Consider the following 18,212-nt stretch of genomic DNA (forward strand, 5'->3'; position numbering starts at 1 on the left):
TGAAGCTTTCCAGATTCCTCCAACAAAATGCAATGTCTCCAACCACTACATCTACACCTATTTCATGGTATGCACAGGACTCCACTTTGTATCACATATATTTGTATGGCTGTCCAGTCATCTCTAATAAACTTCCCAAACTTATGAGCCATTCTTTATTCATATTTGTATCTTACTATAGTATTGAGAGGAATATGCTTAAACATATTATAAATGACTTAATATTCATTTAATCAGATTAGGAAACAGGGACTAGCAGTCTTTAATTCTATATGCAGCATTCATGAAAGCAACTCTTATGCCAATTTACAAAAAAATCTTTTCAATACACAGTCATCTCAGAATATGTTCACTGTGGACCTGCCTTATGTTTTGTTTCGGCAGGGTTGTGGTGCTTCCCTCCCCACACACATACACATCAATTAGGATTACATTTGGTTGCAAATAACAGGAACCTGAATATGTAGACTTTACTAAATAGGGGTTTATTTTTTATTTTTATCCTGTAACATGGGCTTTAGGACAGAAACTAGCGGCAAAACCTGGAAATAGAAGGGTGGTACCTAGAATCTAAAAAAGAAGACAATTTTTCTGAGTCAAAAGAGTCACGATTCTTTCATTGATACATTATTAATTCACCAAACTTTTATTGAAAACCTACTATGGTGCTGTCTACTGGCAAGAGACACTAAAATTAGTATAAAATAGTCCATGATCTCTAGCAACAAAAATTTAGTAACTTCGAATGTAAGCATGTGTGTAGAATGACAATCACAGTTAAGCCTGGATCTTAAGATCCCTGTGATCTTAAAGCAATGGTCTAGGGCTTCCCTGGTGGCGCAGTGGTTGGGAGTCTGCCTGCCGATGCAGAGGACACGGGTTCGTACCCCGGTCTGGGAAGATCCCACATGCCGCGGAGCGGCTAGGCACGTGAGCCATGGCCACTGAGCCTGCGCGTCCAGAGCCTGTGCTCCGCAGCGGGAGAGGCCACAACAGTGAGAGGCCCGCGTACGGCAAAAAAAAAAAAAAAAAAAAAAAGGTCTTTAAAAAAAAAAAAAAAAAAAGCAATGGTCTATGGATCACTTCACAGTAAGGTTTAAGGAAAAACAAATGAAGCTCCCAGAAGGGATTCTCGAAAACCTTTAACCTGGGCTAAGAGAAGCCAACAGTGTAAAGTGATATTTGTGATTTCCAGTAACTTTTCATAGTTTGTACCATGCCATTTATTCACACTGTGGGGAGGTGTAGGTGGACTTCACACAATTGGATGTAGCAAAGCAGCTGAAAGCATGGAGGAGGGAAGGAGGTGGGGCAAAGGGGAGACACAAGCATGACTTCTGACAGAGAAATTGTTCCTTTTGGGGTTATGGTAGTGAAGGGTTATTCTAAGATCTACTGGTAGTTGAAAAGAAATGCCATCAGGACTTAGTTTATTTTATCACAGAATTCTCATATGTTTCATTAGAAAATTTCACAGTTTTGTTGTCAAACTGACTCAGAGCCTGCCACTTAGGTTGGCACCAAGTCAGTACATGCTCTCGCCCACCTAGTAAGTAGCTGTTAAAATGCAAACAGAGCATTGGGACTCCAGGGATATGGGATGAAAGTACCCACTGACCAAGCCTGCATCACTGAGATCCTCATCAGGCCCAAGACAAAATTTAAGTAGCATAGTACTGGCATGGGAGAATGTTCCAGAATCTCAGAAAGTTTCGGAACATTTCATTTTTATTTATTTATTTATTTATTTATTTTTGTGGTACGCGGGCCTCTCACTGCTGTGGCCTCTCCCGTTGCGGAGCCCAGGCTCCGGACGCACAGGTCCAGCGGCCATGGCTCACGGGCCCAGCCGCTCCGTGGCATGTGGGATCCTCCCGGACTGGGGCACGAACCCGTGTCCCCTGCATCGGCAGGCAGACTCCCAACCACTGCGCCACCAGGGAAGCCCTCATTTATTTTTTAGATACACATTGTGGCTTGGTCTTTGGAATTGTGAAAGCAGAATGGTGAAAGGGCACTAGAGTCCTGTAGTTCAATATGTAGACTTTCATTTATTTACCACCTCTCCCCCCATTTTCAGCTCTGATTCTTAAATTCCAGCCCTTGTGCCTGATAGTCCCTCAATTTACAAAACTCTAGCCCTTGTCCTTATTGGCATATACTTTCCTAATTCTTCTAATGTCATTTTAATATCATTTTGAGGCAGGAATAAACATTTGTGGTCAATCCACCACTTTTTTTTGTTTGTTTGTTTTGCGGTACCCAGGCCTCTCACTGTTGTGGCCTCTCCCGTTGCGGAACACAGGCTCCGGACACGCAGGCTCAGCTGCCATGGCTCACGGGCCCAGCCCCTTCGCGGCATGTGCGATCCTCCTGGACCGGGGCACGTACCCGTGTCCCTTGCATCGGCAGGCGGACTCTCAACCACTGTGCCACCAGGGATGTCCAATCCACCATTTTTAACTGGAAATTAATCTCTCAGAATCTTTAATCCCTTGTGGGACTCCGTTCGGCAAAGATAAGGAATGCCAATACATTCTCTGAACACTAAATTCAATGCTATACAACTCCAGGACCTGGGCTTGTGCACCTTTCAAAATATTCAAGACAAATTTTTTATGAACTTTCAGAAAATACAAGAGATAAAATGGACATTTACGAGCACAGTTTTCAAAATAACCATCTGTATCAAATGACAATTTTGTAAAAAAAAAATTAAAATGCACTTTTATTAGGTACTTGTTGCCTGTTGGTAGCAGGCTTTAGAAAATATCTAGGTCACTGAGTGATATAAGCAAAATTCTCAGAATAATATGAAGGCAATGTGGTCAAGCGGAAAAAACACGATCGCTCACATGAGGCAGGCTCGGAATCTCAACCCAGCTGAGTCCTGGCCTAATCACACTGAACCAGTGTGTCCGTGTGTGAATAATTATAGTTCACTGAGATGCCATGAAACATCAATAACATGTAAAATGCCTAGTAGAGGTAGATGCTCACGAAATGTGAGTCCCCTTCTCTTCCTCTTCTGGCTGAGGTCCCTGATCATGGGAGGTGACCCAGTATTAGAGTACGTGATTCTTCAGTTCCTGATCACAAACAGCCTTATGATGAATCCTGGTGACAGGAAATTGTGTGCAACTAATTCCTACCATGAGAAAGCTGTACCCACTGTGACAGGCAAGCTGCTTGCTGGAGACCGAGGGGCCCATTAAGCAAGCACTGCATCTGACCTGTTGCCAGGGTTTTAGACACTGCCCTGCAGCCTGGCTTGCTGCCCATTGCTCCTGGCGGCTGTGAATCAACATTGTGACAGAGAGGGCACTGGGTCAACTACATTCCATTAACGGATCAAAGTGTTTTCTTTTAGACTCTTACAGCAAAGCAGATAGAAGATGGAAGATATACAGCTTAGAGTGGACACAAGCTTGGCAGAAACAGACATATAAGGATTTTTCAGCGTAAATCTGAAAAAGCCAAAGACCCTAATGAACTCACACTGCCTGGTTGTCAGAATTAAATCTTCTGGCCCAATGGTTCTCAATATTTTCCCCACCACTACTCAAAGGAGTCCACAGGTTTACATAAGGGGGCTCTCAGAACTTGTGAAGCCCCATCAGGTGACTCTGTTGGAACTCACCATCTCAGTAGAGTAGCTCATTTATTCCACAGTCCAGGAAATTGTGTCATAATTTTTATGCAGCTTGTTTTTAAATCAATTTGGAAACCTGATGGAGAAAAAATTAACATTCATTGGTAAGCTGTAGAATTCCGAGTTTTTTTACATTTTTTTCAAGGATATTTTACATTCTCAAGATATTATCAATGACAATTCATACTGTCTTCTCCTAAATACAGTTTTCTTATTTATTAGCTACCCCAAGTCCATGAAGATAATTTTTTTTTTTTTTTGCAGTACGCGGGCCTCTCACTGTTGTGGAGCACAGGCTCCGGATGTACAGGCCCAGCGGCCATGGCTCACGGGCCTAGCCGCTCCACGGCATGTGGGATCTTCCTGGACCAGGGCACGAACCCGTGTCCCCTGCATCGTCAGGCGGACTCTCAACCACTGCACCACCGGGGAAGCCCCATGAAGATAATTTTTAAAGAAAGATATTTAGAGATTACTCACTTTACCTTTCATGAATGTTAGCGACCTCTTGTACTGATTTGGTTTGGGAAAATAAAGGTGGGATTTATTTCATATGATAGAATGGAATGAGATTCACAACTATGAAGATGATTCTAGGACCGTGAAAAAAAATCTTGACAGGTAAAGAAGGGCTTAAATTCTCTACACACAGAATATATAGACATACATGTTGGGAAGTAACTTTCAGGAGAGAATATGTGATTACAGATGGGATTTGAGTGGAATATTTTAACAGATCTTTAAACATGCCTTGTTTGTTTCATTTTGTTTTCATTAGGACACAGATGGTGTTAAAAATTTTCATTCTGGGCCATGTTTAATTTCTCTAAATGGAAAGCTGCCATAAGCATGTATGAATGGCTGTTAAGAGTTTGTTCATTAGGAGAGAATTTCAATTTAATTATATACAGTATTGCATGGCTCTCTGTTGGGGATATTATTTTGTTGGTGATTTAATTAATTCCATGCATATGTGACTATCTAACGGTTTCTAGAGCGAGTGGATATACTTATATTGTGATAGGAATTACTTTGTTAATATTATTTTTATATATGTGAATAATCGTACATGACAAAAAGACCAAGTTGAATACTGAATTACCTTATGTCTGCTATTTGATTTGGGGGAAATAAAATCACTTTTACTGTTTCAAATCAAACAGCTAAACAAATAGTTAAACTTTATCATTAGATGGGGCTGTTAATATCTGAGCATCTTCCAAATGAGATCAAGGTAAATAGGAGATTCATGAGATTTTGTTACTTATGACTTTTTGTAACTTAATAATTTATATATTTTACCAAGGCCTTCTCTCACTCTCCATTTTAGTCAAGTTAGTAGTAGCAAATACAATGATTATATTTATCCAAAATGAATCTACATATTCTCAGATCTACAAATAGGAGCTAAGCTTTGATTTAAAGGGATCACCAGTAAATAATGCCATATATATGGTGAGAAAATAGTTTTATTTATTCAAAATTGTATGAGCACTAGGCATGTACTGTCCTTCAGATTAAAAAAAATAAAATTAGCTAGGTCAGGGAGATTACATTCTGCTTTGTTTCTCTCCTAGGAGTTATCTTGGTCTGCAATCAATCCTTCAGAAAAATCCCTCACATTTTCACTTTTGTGCAGTATGTTAACTATAAGCAAAATGATAGTGTATGTCAGTCAAATGTAAAGCATTACTTCTATTCGTATTAAAACCTGATGATTAATGCAGAAGCTCATGGCAAATCAGGTTAATCTGAGCAATATATTATTTCCTTTTAGTCCACAATCTGTCACTTCACAAACCATGGTTAATAGAATGCCCCAAATAAAAAGATCTGTTTAGGGATTCCCTGGTGGCGCAGTGGTTGAGAGTCCGCCTGCCGATGCAGGGGACGCGGGTTCGTGCCCCGGTCCGGGAGGATCCCACATGCCGTGGAGCGGCTGGGCCCGTGAGCCATGGCCGCTGAGCCTGCGCGTCTGGAGCCTGTGCTCCGCAGTGGGAGAGGCCACAACAGTGAGAGGCCCGCGTACCAAAAAAAAAAAAAAAAAAAATAAAAAAAAAAAAAAAAAAAAAAAAAAAGATCTGTTTAAATGAAAATGTATAATATATTCTGCATCTCATTTATATCTTATTGTGTTGAAAGGTAGGCTAACATTAGCTAGTCTGTGAATAGGATATGAAGGAGATGATATACTTGTTTTAGAAGACTTAGGTATTCTTTTTAAACACTAAATTTCCAAAGGCTTGCAATTATTTAAAATATTAGTTCCTATTTTACTGACTTATTGCATTTAAAGAATCTAAATTAGAATTTAATTAAAGGATCCAAAAGGAATCATTGAAAGAAGTAATATGCACATTAAAAACAATCCCTAATAAAGAAGGTGTGGCACATACATACAATGGAATATTACTCAGCCATAAAAATAAATGAAATTGAGTTATTTGTAGTGAGGTGGATGGACTTAGAGTCTGTCATACAGAGTGAAGGAAGTCAGAAAGAGAAAAACAAATACCGTATGCTAACACATATATATGGAATCTAAAAAAAAGGGTTCTGAAGAACCTAGGGGCAGGACAGGAATAAAGATGCAGATGTAGAGAATGGACTTGAGGACACGGGGAGGGGAAGGGTAAGCTGGGACGAAGTGAGAGAGTGGCATGGAAATATATACACTACCAAATGTAAAATAGATCGCTAGTGGGAAGCAGCCGCATAGAACAGGGAGATCAGCTCGGTGCTTTGTGACCACCTAGAGGGGTGGCATAGGGAGGGAGGGAGGGAGACGCAAGAGGAAGGAGATATGGGGATGTATGTATATGTATAGATGATTCACATTGTTATAAAGCAGAAACTAACACACCATTGTAAAGCAATTACACTCCAATAAAGATGTTAAAAAAAATAGCAAAAAAATCCCTAATTCTATTCTCTTGGATCCTAGAAAATAAAAAGTAGAATTATTGTATTATTATTCACTTGTCCTAGTATAATAGATGTCAGCTACCTGGATGATTCCAAATCTTCTAGCTTGCTACAATCAACTGGTCCTTTAATACTTCAATAAAATTGTTCAAATATCCCGACTTACCTAGGGACGGAATTCTAGTCTCTTGTCAAGAAATGGGGAGTGGCGTAGCGATTTAGGTTTCACCAAATCTCTGGTTCTAGGAGTCTCCTTCTTTCTCTGAATTTTTGATCTTCACTCTCATTTCACCTCCTGAGGAGGCAGCCCTTTTCCATATAGGATCAGTAAGCTCTACAACCTGATTGTGCCCTGTCCAACTTGTGTGCAACTCCCCTTTTCCCAAAGTTTCACCCAATCTATGCTGTGACTATAGCAAACTTAATGAAGAATTTGGGAGGAAGGTGGTATGGGGGTGGCATATGCCTCAAACAACTAGAATTATTTATCAAACTATCTTTCAAAGCATCTTTGCATTCCAACCACTGGGGAATTTGCACTATTTCTCGCCTCTCCTCTGCTCCAGCTTCCGTTCAAATCACTGGCCAGTTTTATCTCCTCTGGCCTCCCCCATCTCCTTCCTGGTAAGATCACCCTCCCCCGCCAAGGTCCCATTAGCTCCTTTCACAGAACAGAACTGGAGCTCTTCACCCAGCCCCAGTTCATAAAGGCATTGCTGGGCAGGATAAGCGGGTGTGAGGCATACCCTTTAAACCACACGCCTGCTCAGCACAGACAATGCTGTCCCAGACAGGAATTCTGTAGTCATCAATTTCCTCTCCCCCCTATAATAGGAAGTGATTTAGGGATTAAGGACTTAGAATTTGGCTGTGAGATGAGAGCGAGCAGCAGACAATGAGAATTTGGAAGAATTGTCAACCTTTATGCATATAACGAGACCTAAACATCTTCTGCTCCAGACAAGGAAACTGAGACCTAAAGAGGTCAGGAGCCTTACTGGAGGTTATATAGCACTTTCAAATTGTATACAACTGTCTGGTCCAGAACTGTTTCCATGAGCTTATGAAACAACTCAATTTCTCAGAAGCCAAACAACATTTCATCTCTATATGTTTAATTCTAGACTGTACTGCCAGCAAAGGTCCCAGAGGAAAGAATACAGGCATATAGAGCAGGGTAGGCACGCAGCTACTGCACACCTAAATCATATTATTGCAAATACTCTGGTATGTTCACTCTTCAATTTTCAGTTCTCTGGTAACCATTCATGTGTAATTAATCCTCTGATTTCTCGGCATGATGTTGATCTTACGGAGGGCACTTTTCCCTTAAATCCTTTGCAGCTTCCATCAGAGATAAAATGTCAAGCTGAAGCCTCCTTGTTCTGACCCAGAAGAAAGTGAACTGGTTAAATTTCTTATGTTCCTAGAAAAACCAAGGATGGGTTGGGGAAGGACAGGTAGAAAGAGAGAGAAATGCTTGTAATGGAGGAAGAGGCAAATGGAAAATGATCACAGCCAGCCATGTTGCTGAAATATGCCAAGAAAAACTATTTAACAGCATTATCCACTAGTAGAAATTCAATATCTTCTATAAATTAGGTTCTAACACTTCTGTCTTAAATTTGCCATAACAGATACCTAAAGAAATAATTTATAAATATTAAGGAAATAGGAGTAATAAACCTGAGAGCTACATTTGACGGATATGACTCACTGAAAGAAGCTTACAAGATAGAAAAATGTATCCAAAGCACTCCCCTTCAGGGAAGAGAAGAAAGTCTCCTCAGCACAATTCAGACATTTAGTAACAATCTTGGTTGTAAACATTTATCCAAACAGTCAACAGGACAAAGCAAATGCTCCTGTGAAAACAGTAACCAGATCTTAGGGCTCTGGTCTTTGAAGTTTGAAATATTTCCCCAGAACTGCCACATTCTTCTTTCTCCTATTCCTCTAAAAGATCACAAAAGTAAATTCTCTTTTGTTCCCTCTTTCTGTTATCCTGCCAAAAATACACACTCACTGATAAAGCCCATCAGTGATTCATTACATACCATCATCCCAAGGTTTCCACTATAAATGCCATATTAAATGAGCCTCTTCTGTTTTATTAATGCATAACAGACATTTAATAGCAATGATGGTGCCAATGATTCTTACTGTATCATACCATTGAAACCCAGATGTTTCTGTACAGACAGAAGCAAAGACACCAGCCCCCAGGTTCTTTTCCTCCATCTTATTGCCTTAGCAGTGGCAGAGCTGGGATTCATTTGGAAGCAGAAACAGTGGGATGTAACCTTTCTTTTCATATTTCTCCTTTTCTCTACAGATCAATTCCATTTTCTCTATCCCACCACTCATTATCAATTGAGAGAAGAAAGAAAGAATGAGAGAAAGAGGAAGAGAGAGAGGACAAAAAGGGGAGGACAGTCTGGGAATTAATTTAAGCTGAGAATCTATACTTATTTTTAAATTTCTTAACATGAACTAAACAAATACATGAAAATAATACACATTTTAATTTTCTTGAATTTCACATATAACTACCCCACTAAGTCTTTCCTAAAGCCTTAGTCTTCCCGAGAGCCTTCATCCAAAGCATTAATTCATTTACCAGTCAACGAAGAGAGTCCACCATGACTCGTACAAGTTATAGTGCACGTCAATGAACTCCTGTGCGGTGAAGACACTGCTCAGTTTGTGTTTTCTTTGTTGGTCTTGTCCCCAAGGAAACCTCTAAAGCACATATCTTTCTAAGACTCTGTAGGAAGGAGCTGGGACCTTGGTCTCCTTTGTGGAAGCACTTTAGCTTCTGGGGGTCTCTGGCTGCTATGATGATGGCCTCCTCTAGACCTATCCACTTTGGGTCCTGATAAGAATCCTCAGTTCTGACCTGGCCCAGGCATCTGGGTCATGTGGGTTAATGGTCCTGGACAAGTACTGCTCCCGCTGTTTCAGCAGACGTCAGCCCCTAAACATACCAAGTCCCAGAGGCAAGGAAGGTGACAAAATTGGCCAGAGCAGCATGTAGGCAGTGAGAAAGTTCACATAAACTAGAATTCCACTCTACCCAGGCATTATCCTAGAAATGAGTGCCTGTTATATTCCACTGGTGTGAAGTCTTACAAGATTTTGGTCTTCGCAGAGCAGTCTTCTGTCATCATTTTTGCAACTTAGTAGAATGACAATGACCAGAAGTGGGGAGAGAATAGAGGCAGAAAGAGCTTCAGTGCCTTCCCACATCTGTGCTATACCTATAATTCCCTCATACAGACAGCAATAGGGCCTCCACAGATGTTCTCTAGCCAGAGTTCTGTTCTCTGTATTTCCAAAGCAAAACCCAGGAAACTGAAGCATAAGAATACATATCAAAATTGTCAAATGGTATCAGTCACCAAGAATGTCTGATTTCACCTCTGTATAACTTTAATTTGTCTCTTTCTCATCCCCTTCCTACCACTGACCTCATTTAGAACCTCTTCACCTATCTATTCTCCACTTTTAATAACCCTTTAAGATACCAAAGGGTCAATAAAACAGGAATGGAAAAAAGGGATGAAAAAATACAAGTGTTCCTACCTCTTGTTTTAGGTATATGTAGGTAAACCTAGTCAGGATCTTTTCATCCTCTGTTAACAAGGAATAGAGGCGCCTATGGCCCAGTTTTGCCTGGTCCAGGAAGCCTTCTATAACCTGTTAGCTCACAGGTGAATCCTCTCCCTCTGGTGCAGTTCTATGTAGTCAATAGAATGCCATACTGAGATTCATAATATCTTGTTCTGTCTACCACCTCTGTGACCTCAAGGTTATCACTCAATGCCTGATGAAAGGAATTGTCCAACAAACAAGATGGGTTGTCTCAGAGAGACTATCTATCTGCAGAAGTCCTAGCACATGACTGACGGCCCGCCACATTAGTACATCATGTTCATCAGGCCCAGTACTGAACTCATGATCTTGTCTTCTACTTCCTCCTCCAACCAGTTTCCCTTCTCGCATTCCCTTGTTGTATGATAGGCACCGCCTTCTACCTAGAAACCTGAGATCTTCCTCAACTCCTCCTTACTCCGCACATCTAATCAGTACAACATTCATAAATATTCCTTGGAAAGTCTCCCCTTTCCAAGCCCACTGCTACTGCAGTTCAGACTCACCGTCACTCCCTTTAGCTGTACAAAATCACTGGGCCAGTCTCCAGACTGGCTCTTCCTGGCCTCCAGAATTGCTCTTCCTCCAGTCCATTCCTCACCTACCTGTCTGGTTGAGCTTCCTAAAATAAAAATTTGATAATGTCACTCTTTCTTAGAGCCCTTTAGTTGTTTCTTAATGTTACGAAATAAAATCCTGACTTCGTAGCCTGTCTTAGGTCTTGCCCCTACCCACTTTTACACACTGGTCTTCAGTTACTCCCATTAAGTCAGCAATTGTTCACCCCATTCCGCTCCATCAACACCATTCACGTGGTACCTGTAAGCCAGCCTACTTTGCCTCTGGCCTGAGATCACCTTCCTCACTTTGTCGTCACATTCAGGACTCTGCTGGAGTTTCACTCACTGTGATGGGTCCCTTGAACTCCTTCCACTGTGGTACTGTGGCATCAGTCCACACCTCCAGTATGGCACTGATAGCAATTGATTTGTTTATATGTTCGCCTCCCCCCGCAGAACGTACGTAGGCTCCTCTGATTGAACTTTGTTTGCCCGCTGTCTACTTTAGGTCTTAAGCATAATAGGGTTTAATAGGCATCCAATAAATGCTTATTTAAGAAATTTGGTAGAAGGGTTCAGTGTATGAGGGGTCAGCAGGAGAACTGAAAAAGATGACCTTCAAAGTCCTTTCGAATTCTCGGATTTTCATTTGATGATATTAGTCCCTTCCATAGTTTTGAAATCACATCTACTTATGACCCTCACCCATGACTTCGAGGTACTTCTCAACCTGAGCTTTAGACTAAAATGTCCACCTGCCTGTTATGTAACTTCACACACAAGCTAGTGGATATCTCAAATACATTTCAGTATGTCCAAAATTAACTCACTTGCTCACACAATCTGACCCACCTTTCCTGTTTATTAATGACACCATCCTCCTCCTAGAGGCCCATGTTAAGAACATCCAGATGGCACCTTTCTCCTAAAACTAATCTCCACCTAGTCCTGTGGATTCCCCTTTCCCCAAACCAGTTCTTTTTTGTCACTCCATCTTCTTACAGTCTCCATCAGATTACCTGTGACTCTGATTAGTATTTATTTTATTCTGACTGTCATGATGTATTTCCATCTCTGTCCCAATACAAGATCCTGGAAGATTTCTGTATTATGACTGCAAATCCCACAACTCTTAGCAAAGAGTTTGCAGGTAGACAGCAGGTGTTCAACAAGTCTTGGTAGAATCGCTCAATGCATGTTAGGATGTTAGGTTTAAATTGCTTTAGGGGCATGTATCTTGTTATATACGTTTTTGTCCCCCCCAATAGTAAATATAGTAAAAGGCATAGGAAGCAGGAAATACATATATTTTTAAAATTGAACACTGTATCTGGAGTTGCTGCAACCACTGGCTGTAGTTTTAATAAAAAAAACACGCTCTGCTATTGAAAAAAAAAAAAAAGTCCCTTAGAGTCAGCTCCCAGCTGAAACCAGCCAGGATCCCGGTTTCCCACCCCTTCCAGTGGCCTGATGTGCGGCGGGGGAGGAGCAATGAGCAAGCTGGGCCTGAGGAGCAGGGAAGAGCGAGCTGGGGGAAGTCCCGGAAGTCATTGACCAGAGCAAGCAGCCGCCTCAGCCGGATCAGCTTGGGCTGTGGTCCCAACAATAACAGGAGCGCGGGCCGGGCGAGGGCTGCCGGGGGCCCGAGTTTGGGGGCGGAACCCGGATTGGGGGGGCGGGTGGGACGCTTCCCAAGGCAGCAGGGATTGGAGGAGAGAGATGAGGGGCGGTGGAGCTCGAGGAGTGGGCCGCGGAGCTAACGGGTCGACCGAGGAGAGAGCGTGTTGATTGGGTGACGCAGAGGGAGATGGACCAGAGCCGACCGAGGATTGGCCGTGGCGTGCTGTGAAGGCGTGGCCAGCGCGCGCGAGAGGGAGCGCGAGGGAGCGGGCGACCGCCCTGCCAGCTAGCCGGAGTCCGGGGCGAGCGCGGCGGGCAGGGGTCGGGTTGAGGAACGCGGCGCGGGAGGCGCGTCCCCCAGCTGCCCTCCGCGGCTCGAGCACCCCACTTCCTTCCCTCCCCTCCCTTGCGCTCCGGCCTGGGGTCTCCGGGCGGGGAGCGGAGGGAAGGGACGAAGGAGGAGGAGGTTTCGCGGAGTGAGGGGCGGAGGGGGTCCCGGAGCGGGGCGAAGCGCGCGCTGCCTCTCACTCTCCTGCCGCTGCCTTTGCCTCCTCGCCCGGTGCCGCGGCCCCGGGGCGCCCGCACTATGCAGGGGGACTGCCGGCCGCCGCGATGGCGAGCCGGGCGGTGGTGAGAGCCGGGCACAGCCCTCATCGTTTCCTAGTCCGGGCCGCGGCCGCCGCCCCCGCCCGGGCCGCGATCCCCCTCTCCCGCTCCTACCCCCTCCCTCCCCGCTCCAACTCCTCCTCCCCCTCCTCCTTCCCCATGCCTCTGTTCCTCCTCCTCTTACTTATCTTGCTCCTGCTGCTTGAGGACGCCGGAGCCCAGCAAGGTGAGTGGTTCCCGAGGAGTGCGCGGCGCGCGGAGCCCCGGGTGGGGGCGGGTGGGGGGGCGCCGGGGGAGCCTCCTGGGCGCCGGGTGTCCGGGCCGTTAATGAATCTGCAGACGCGCGGGGTAGGTGCGGTGCGCTTCGGTGCGTGGCCAGACCTGGCCCCGCACTCGCTGGGTTGAGTTGCTGAGATGGGCTGTCTGTTGTCCGCCAAGTTGGCGCGGCTTTACTTTTGGGGAATCCCATTCATTTTTCTGAAAAGAGGGAATTGAGACCTTGCTGTGAAGGCCTCCTTTTGGGTATTGTATTCTTCTACTGGGGAAAGTCTTGGAGAGGAAAAGAAGTTTTGGAGATGCGACCCCTAATGTTAAGCTAAATGGATGGATGGACAGAGTAGAAATGCAAGGTAATTAAATAGCATTTAAATCCATTGAAGGCAAGTGATGATAATTATCATCTTTTGTCAATGTGCTCAGGTTCAAAATCGAATGAAGTTTATTCTGGTTATCTTTGAGTGTTGGATTTAGAACATGCTCTTTGCAGTCCCTGCCTATTCAGGATGGTGGTCTAGATTGCCTGGGTCAGACACTGGGTCTGGGACCCAAAGCAGCGTACTCTTGCCCAAATGGAGCGTTCCGTGTTAAAAGGGCAAGCCCTTACAGAAAGTGACAAAACTTTTTTCCGTTAACAATCGTTGAAAAAAAACTTTACTGAATAATCATAATGGAAAGAGAATGCCAGGCTGATTTCCTCCCCTTTCTAAGTACTTTTTTCAGGCAGCGAAAAGCAATTTTTGAAACAGTTTGGCATCAGTTATTGAACACGTTTTTCCATTGCATTTCACTGCATTTTATTGCAGTGAGAGGGATAAGGATTGGATTGTTACTTATCGCTGGGAAGGGTTTTGGTTTTTGGGTTTTGGGTTTGGGTTGATCTCCACATTTAAGTCCAGCTTAATGTTGCTCTCATATGGTTTTCAGTAAAGTATGGAATCATGGCCATAAGCCTGTCATTGTGAAGATGCTGAAACTTTGACAGGCATGTGGAAATAAAATGTAAATGGGAAAAATGTATTTGGTAAACTGACCTCTTTCAGATCTAGGCAGCATTCAGGTTTCAGTTAGATCATCTCCTTAAACGAATTCTTGAACATCAGCACTTAATAAATTAGCGTGAAATCCTTTCCTCCATTTAAGTTTTAGAACCTGTGCTTCTATTTTTCTCCTAGTAGAAAAAGCAAAACAGGCTTATATATGGCTAACACTGATTGATTGGGTCTTACTTTGTGTCAGGCACAGCCCTAAGTAATTTATGTCTATTAACTCACTTAATCCTCACCATAGCCATCTGCGATAAGTATTGTTATTCCATTTCAAGTATAAGGAAACTAAGACACACAAAAAATAAGGTACCTTGATACAGAACTCTAATTACATAACAAGAATATTCTGACCAGTTTGCTTATTTCAAGATCTGAAACTGTTTATATCATGTTTTTAAAAAAATTTTTGAGCAGTATAGAACCAGTTAAATGTCTCCCCTCCAAATGAGATAATTGCCTTGCTTTTAGAATTTCTTAAACCTGGTCTAATTAAACATGCAACATTACCTTATTTTTTTAAGTTTAATTTCAGTTTTTACCAAAGCATTTTAACATGGTTTTCTTTCACAGTGTCATGTTATATAAACATCAATGTAGATGAACACAAATAGAAATGATGCTGGTAATTTAAAAGACCTGATTTCTAGTCCACCTGTTTATTGGGTAAATTTCTAAAAATCATTTAATTTCTTTGTACCTCAGTTTTCTACATCACTGATAAGAGAATACATACCTATTTCCTAGCTTGATGGAAATGAAATGCTAGTACACAGGAGTTTTGAAAAGGGTAAAGTACAAATAGCTATAACTGATTATCATTGTTAATCTTTTTTTTTAGTTTTTAAAAAATTTTTGGCTGCGTTGGATCTTCGTTGCTGCGCGTGGGCTTTCTCTAGTTGCGGCGAGCGGGGGCTGCTCTTCGTTGCGGTACGCGGGCTTCTCATTGCGGTGGCTTTTCTTGTTGTGGATCACGGGCTCTAGGTGCGCGGGCTTCAGTAGTTGTGACACGTGGGCTCACTAGTTGTGGCTCGTGGGCTCTACAGTGCAGGCTCAGTAGTTGTGGCGCACGGGCTTAGTTGCTCCGCGGCGTGTGAGATCTTCCTGGACCAGGGCTTGAACCCGTGTCCCCTGCGTTGGCAGGCGAATTCTTAACCACTGCACCACCAAGGAAGACCCTATCATTGTTAATCTTGAGCTTACTAAATTGATAAAGTAAGGGCCATTTAGGTATACATTGCCTGAAAACTCAGGAATTGTATGGGATTTGAATTCCCTAATTTTTAAAAATTATATTTCTTACCCAAAGAACCCTGATGCGGTCTGTGGTGGAACTGTAGTCAGTGTTACTAGTCTAACAGATGTGCTTTAGGGTCCACTGGGATTCTTCACATAACCTAAAAAGAAGTCTAATTTCAAAATGAGAAGCAGTGCTTTAAAAAGCCTATAGAATTTTTAATAATGGGAATGTCTACAACATTGTAATGTTAAGTTCCAAGCTGGAGTTTTTACTCTCCTTTATAAGAAGTCTTGGTAAGAAGTCTGGAAGGAAATAATTTAAAAAAAGATAACAGTTGTCTTTTGATGGTAGAGTTGTAGATAATTTCTTTATGCTTTTCCAAATGTTGTGCAATTTACATATAGTCACAATAAAAAATAAGCTGTGAAAGAATTTTGTGATATATAGATTTCTTTTTTCCCTTAGCCAGCCTAGGTAGAAATGCATTGAATGTGTATGCTGAGGTAGAACTGTGCTTCAGGATTTTTTTTTAAATCTTTCAGACATCATTTTGAAGTAGCAGAAGATACTACACTCATTCCAATTAATGCCATACATACATAGCTACTCCTCAGCAGATTTTCTGCTGACCAAGTGTTTTTTCTTTTTATTTGGCCCAGAATAAAATTTATCATTGGTCTGATAACTTGTCAACCTTTCACAACAGAGATGTATTTTAACCAACCTTATTTCATTAATATATGTATAAATTCTGTTTATTCACATCTGTTTAATTATGATGGTGTTTTAGGCATGGCTTGTATTTGTGTATTTTGAGTTCTAAGTTTGATATTAAATTTACCTTCAAAGTCTTTTTCTTTTTTATTGAAAGCATTTTTTCCGGTAGAATATATGTCTTTCTAAAAAACTTAAATTTGTGGAACTTATGCTGATTGCCTATTTGTTACCATAATAAATTAACTTAATAGGAAGTTGAGGGTCTACTGTGAATGAATTTAAGTCTCGGTTTACATCATGACTGTAGGAATTTGTGTCACGTCATCTTAGGAGTTCAGCTTCCTCATTTGTGTCATGGAGGGTTTGCCTACCTTCTGGGTTAGAGTATTATTTGAATATGGTAATATATCAGAGGGATTAATTTTAAAAATCCATTGAGACTGACTTTATGCCTATTAACATGAAATGTTTGTGAAGGTAGTGATTTTTGTTGGCTAATTTATCTATCAAACAAATCAGTTTCTTTCTTAAAAAGAATCATTCAATTTCACAATGATATTTGAACTAATGTGTGAAAAAAATATACAGTCTGTCAAGTAGTGCCTTTATTTGCTTGTGATGTGGGGAAATAGTTTTTGAACACTATTTGTGAATTGTCAGAAATGAACATGTCCCTCTGCAAAGAACGTTTGTGATTATTAGTAATATTGACATTGTTAATTTAGAATTTTCCGTTATCTTTTTTTAGGTCTGATAAAACATTAGGGCTCTTATATGTACTTACTGTTCAGAGGCAAAAATCAAGGCATCCTTTTTCTGCTATATTTCTGATTAATTTTACATAGTGAAAGTTAGAAATATAGCACGTATTCCATATGTGTTAATGATCAGATTTTAAATCCACATTTTAAAAACTTGTAAATGAAAAATTAATTGTAAAATTACATGTTAATGATTTTTAGGTAGATTTCCCAATGTTATCAGCAGAGAGAAAACTTTATTTCCCTCTGGAAATAGTTAATAGTTCTATTTGAACATCTAAGCTTCATTCTAGGAGACCAACATTAAAAAAAAAAAAACTTAAAATAATGAAATGGGTATGAGTTAAAGTACCAGAACTAAAACACAAATGAATTAATTAATTTCCAAAAAGAATGAATCAGATAGTATGATGAGGAAAGGCTAGATTTACATAGAGTTAGATTTTAAATTTAGGACTATACTTTACAAAATGAACCTGGGGTGTGAAAGCTCAGGTGGTAATACTGGGTATTAATTGAATGCATGCAAGTAGTTTCCACTTCCACTTCTTGACTAGTTGGAAAGATGTGGAATGATGACATAAAATTATAAGGATCAGGAAAAGCTTTGTAGAGATAGTGATATTTGCTAAATGTAAATAGTGTTATTTGCTAAATGTGATTGTTGAAATATGAAGTGAGACAGCTTGGCAGTTTTTCTTGTGTTGCTCATGGATTCAGTTTACTTTATAACAACCTTATGGCCTTAGCACTTTATTTATTTTAAAAATATTGTACAGATAACAATTATATAACAATTACTCAGAACCAAAAACTTAACTAATAATTATCCACAGTCCTACCCCCTTATCTATCCATTTATAATTTTTGTCTTCCTTTCTAGTGCATATTCACATACCTACATAATATTATGTGGTTGTAATTTTAATAGTGTGGTGTTAAGTTCTGTAGACATATCATGTTAAAATTAATTTGTAGGCTGATTTAGCACACAGAAGCATACTTTGAAAATACAGCAAGACAAAAATTTCAAAATCTAAAAATTTTTCACAGGACATTCATTATTTGTGAAGTAATTATTATATTGTTTAGAACTGCTATTACATTATTTTCTTTATTTGATTAAATTCTTCATTCAGGATAGGACCTTTGAGA

General features: G+C 41.2%; 1 protein-coding gene across 2 annotated transcripts in view; it reads left to right on the forward strand.

Annotated features, from left to right (window-relative positions):
* The first annotated feature begins 12,650 nt into the window (after positions 1-12,650).
* The window catches only part of DCBLD2 (discoidin, CUB and LCCL domain containing 2), a 91,071-nt gene continuing 85,509 nt past the window's right edge, over positions 12,651-18,212 (forward strand). The window contains exon 1 of one of the 2 annotated variants that reach the window (XM_032630581.1): positions 12,651-13,243. In XM_032630581.1, coding sequence (XP_032486472.1) covers positions 13,024-13,243 — 220 coding nt within the window. In that variant the 5' untranslated portion in view covers positions 12,651-13,023. Of the gene's footprint in view, positions 13,244-13,617; positions 13,647-18,212 lie in introns of those variants that run through there. The other variant, XM_032630583.1, reaches the window with a different exon arrangement.

Source organism: Phocoena sinus, chromosome 4, assembly GCF_008692025.1.
Source record: "Phocoena sinus isolate mPhoSin1 chromosome 4, mPhoSin1.pri, whole genome shotgun sequence".
Taxonomy (NCBI): Eukaryota; Metazoa; Chordata; class Mammalia; order Artiodactyla; family Phocoenidae; genus Phocoena; species Phocoena sinus.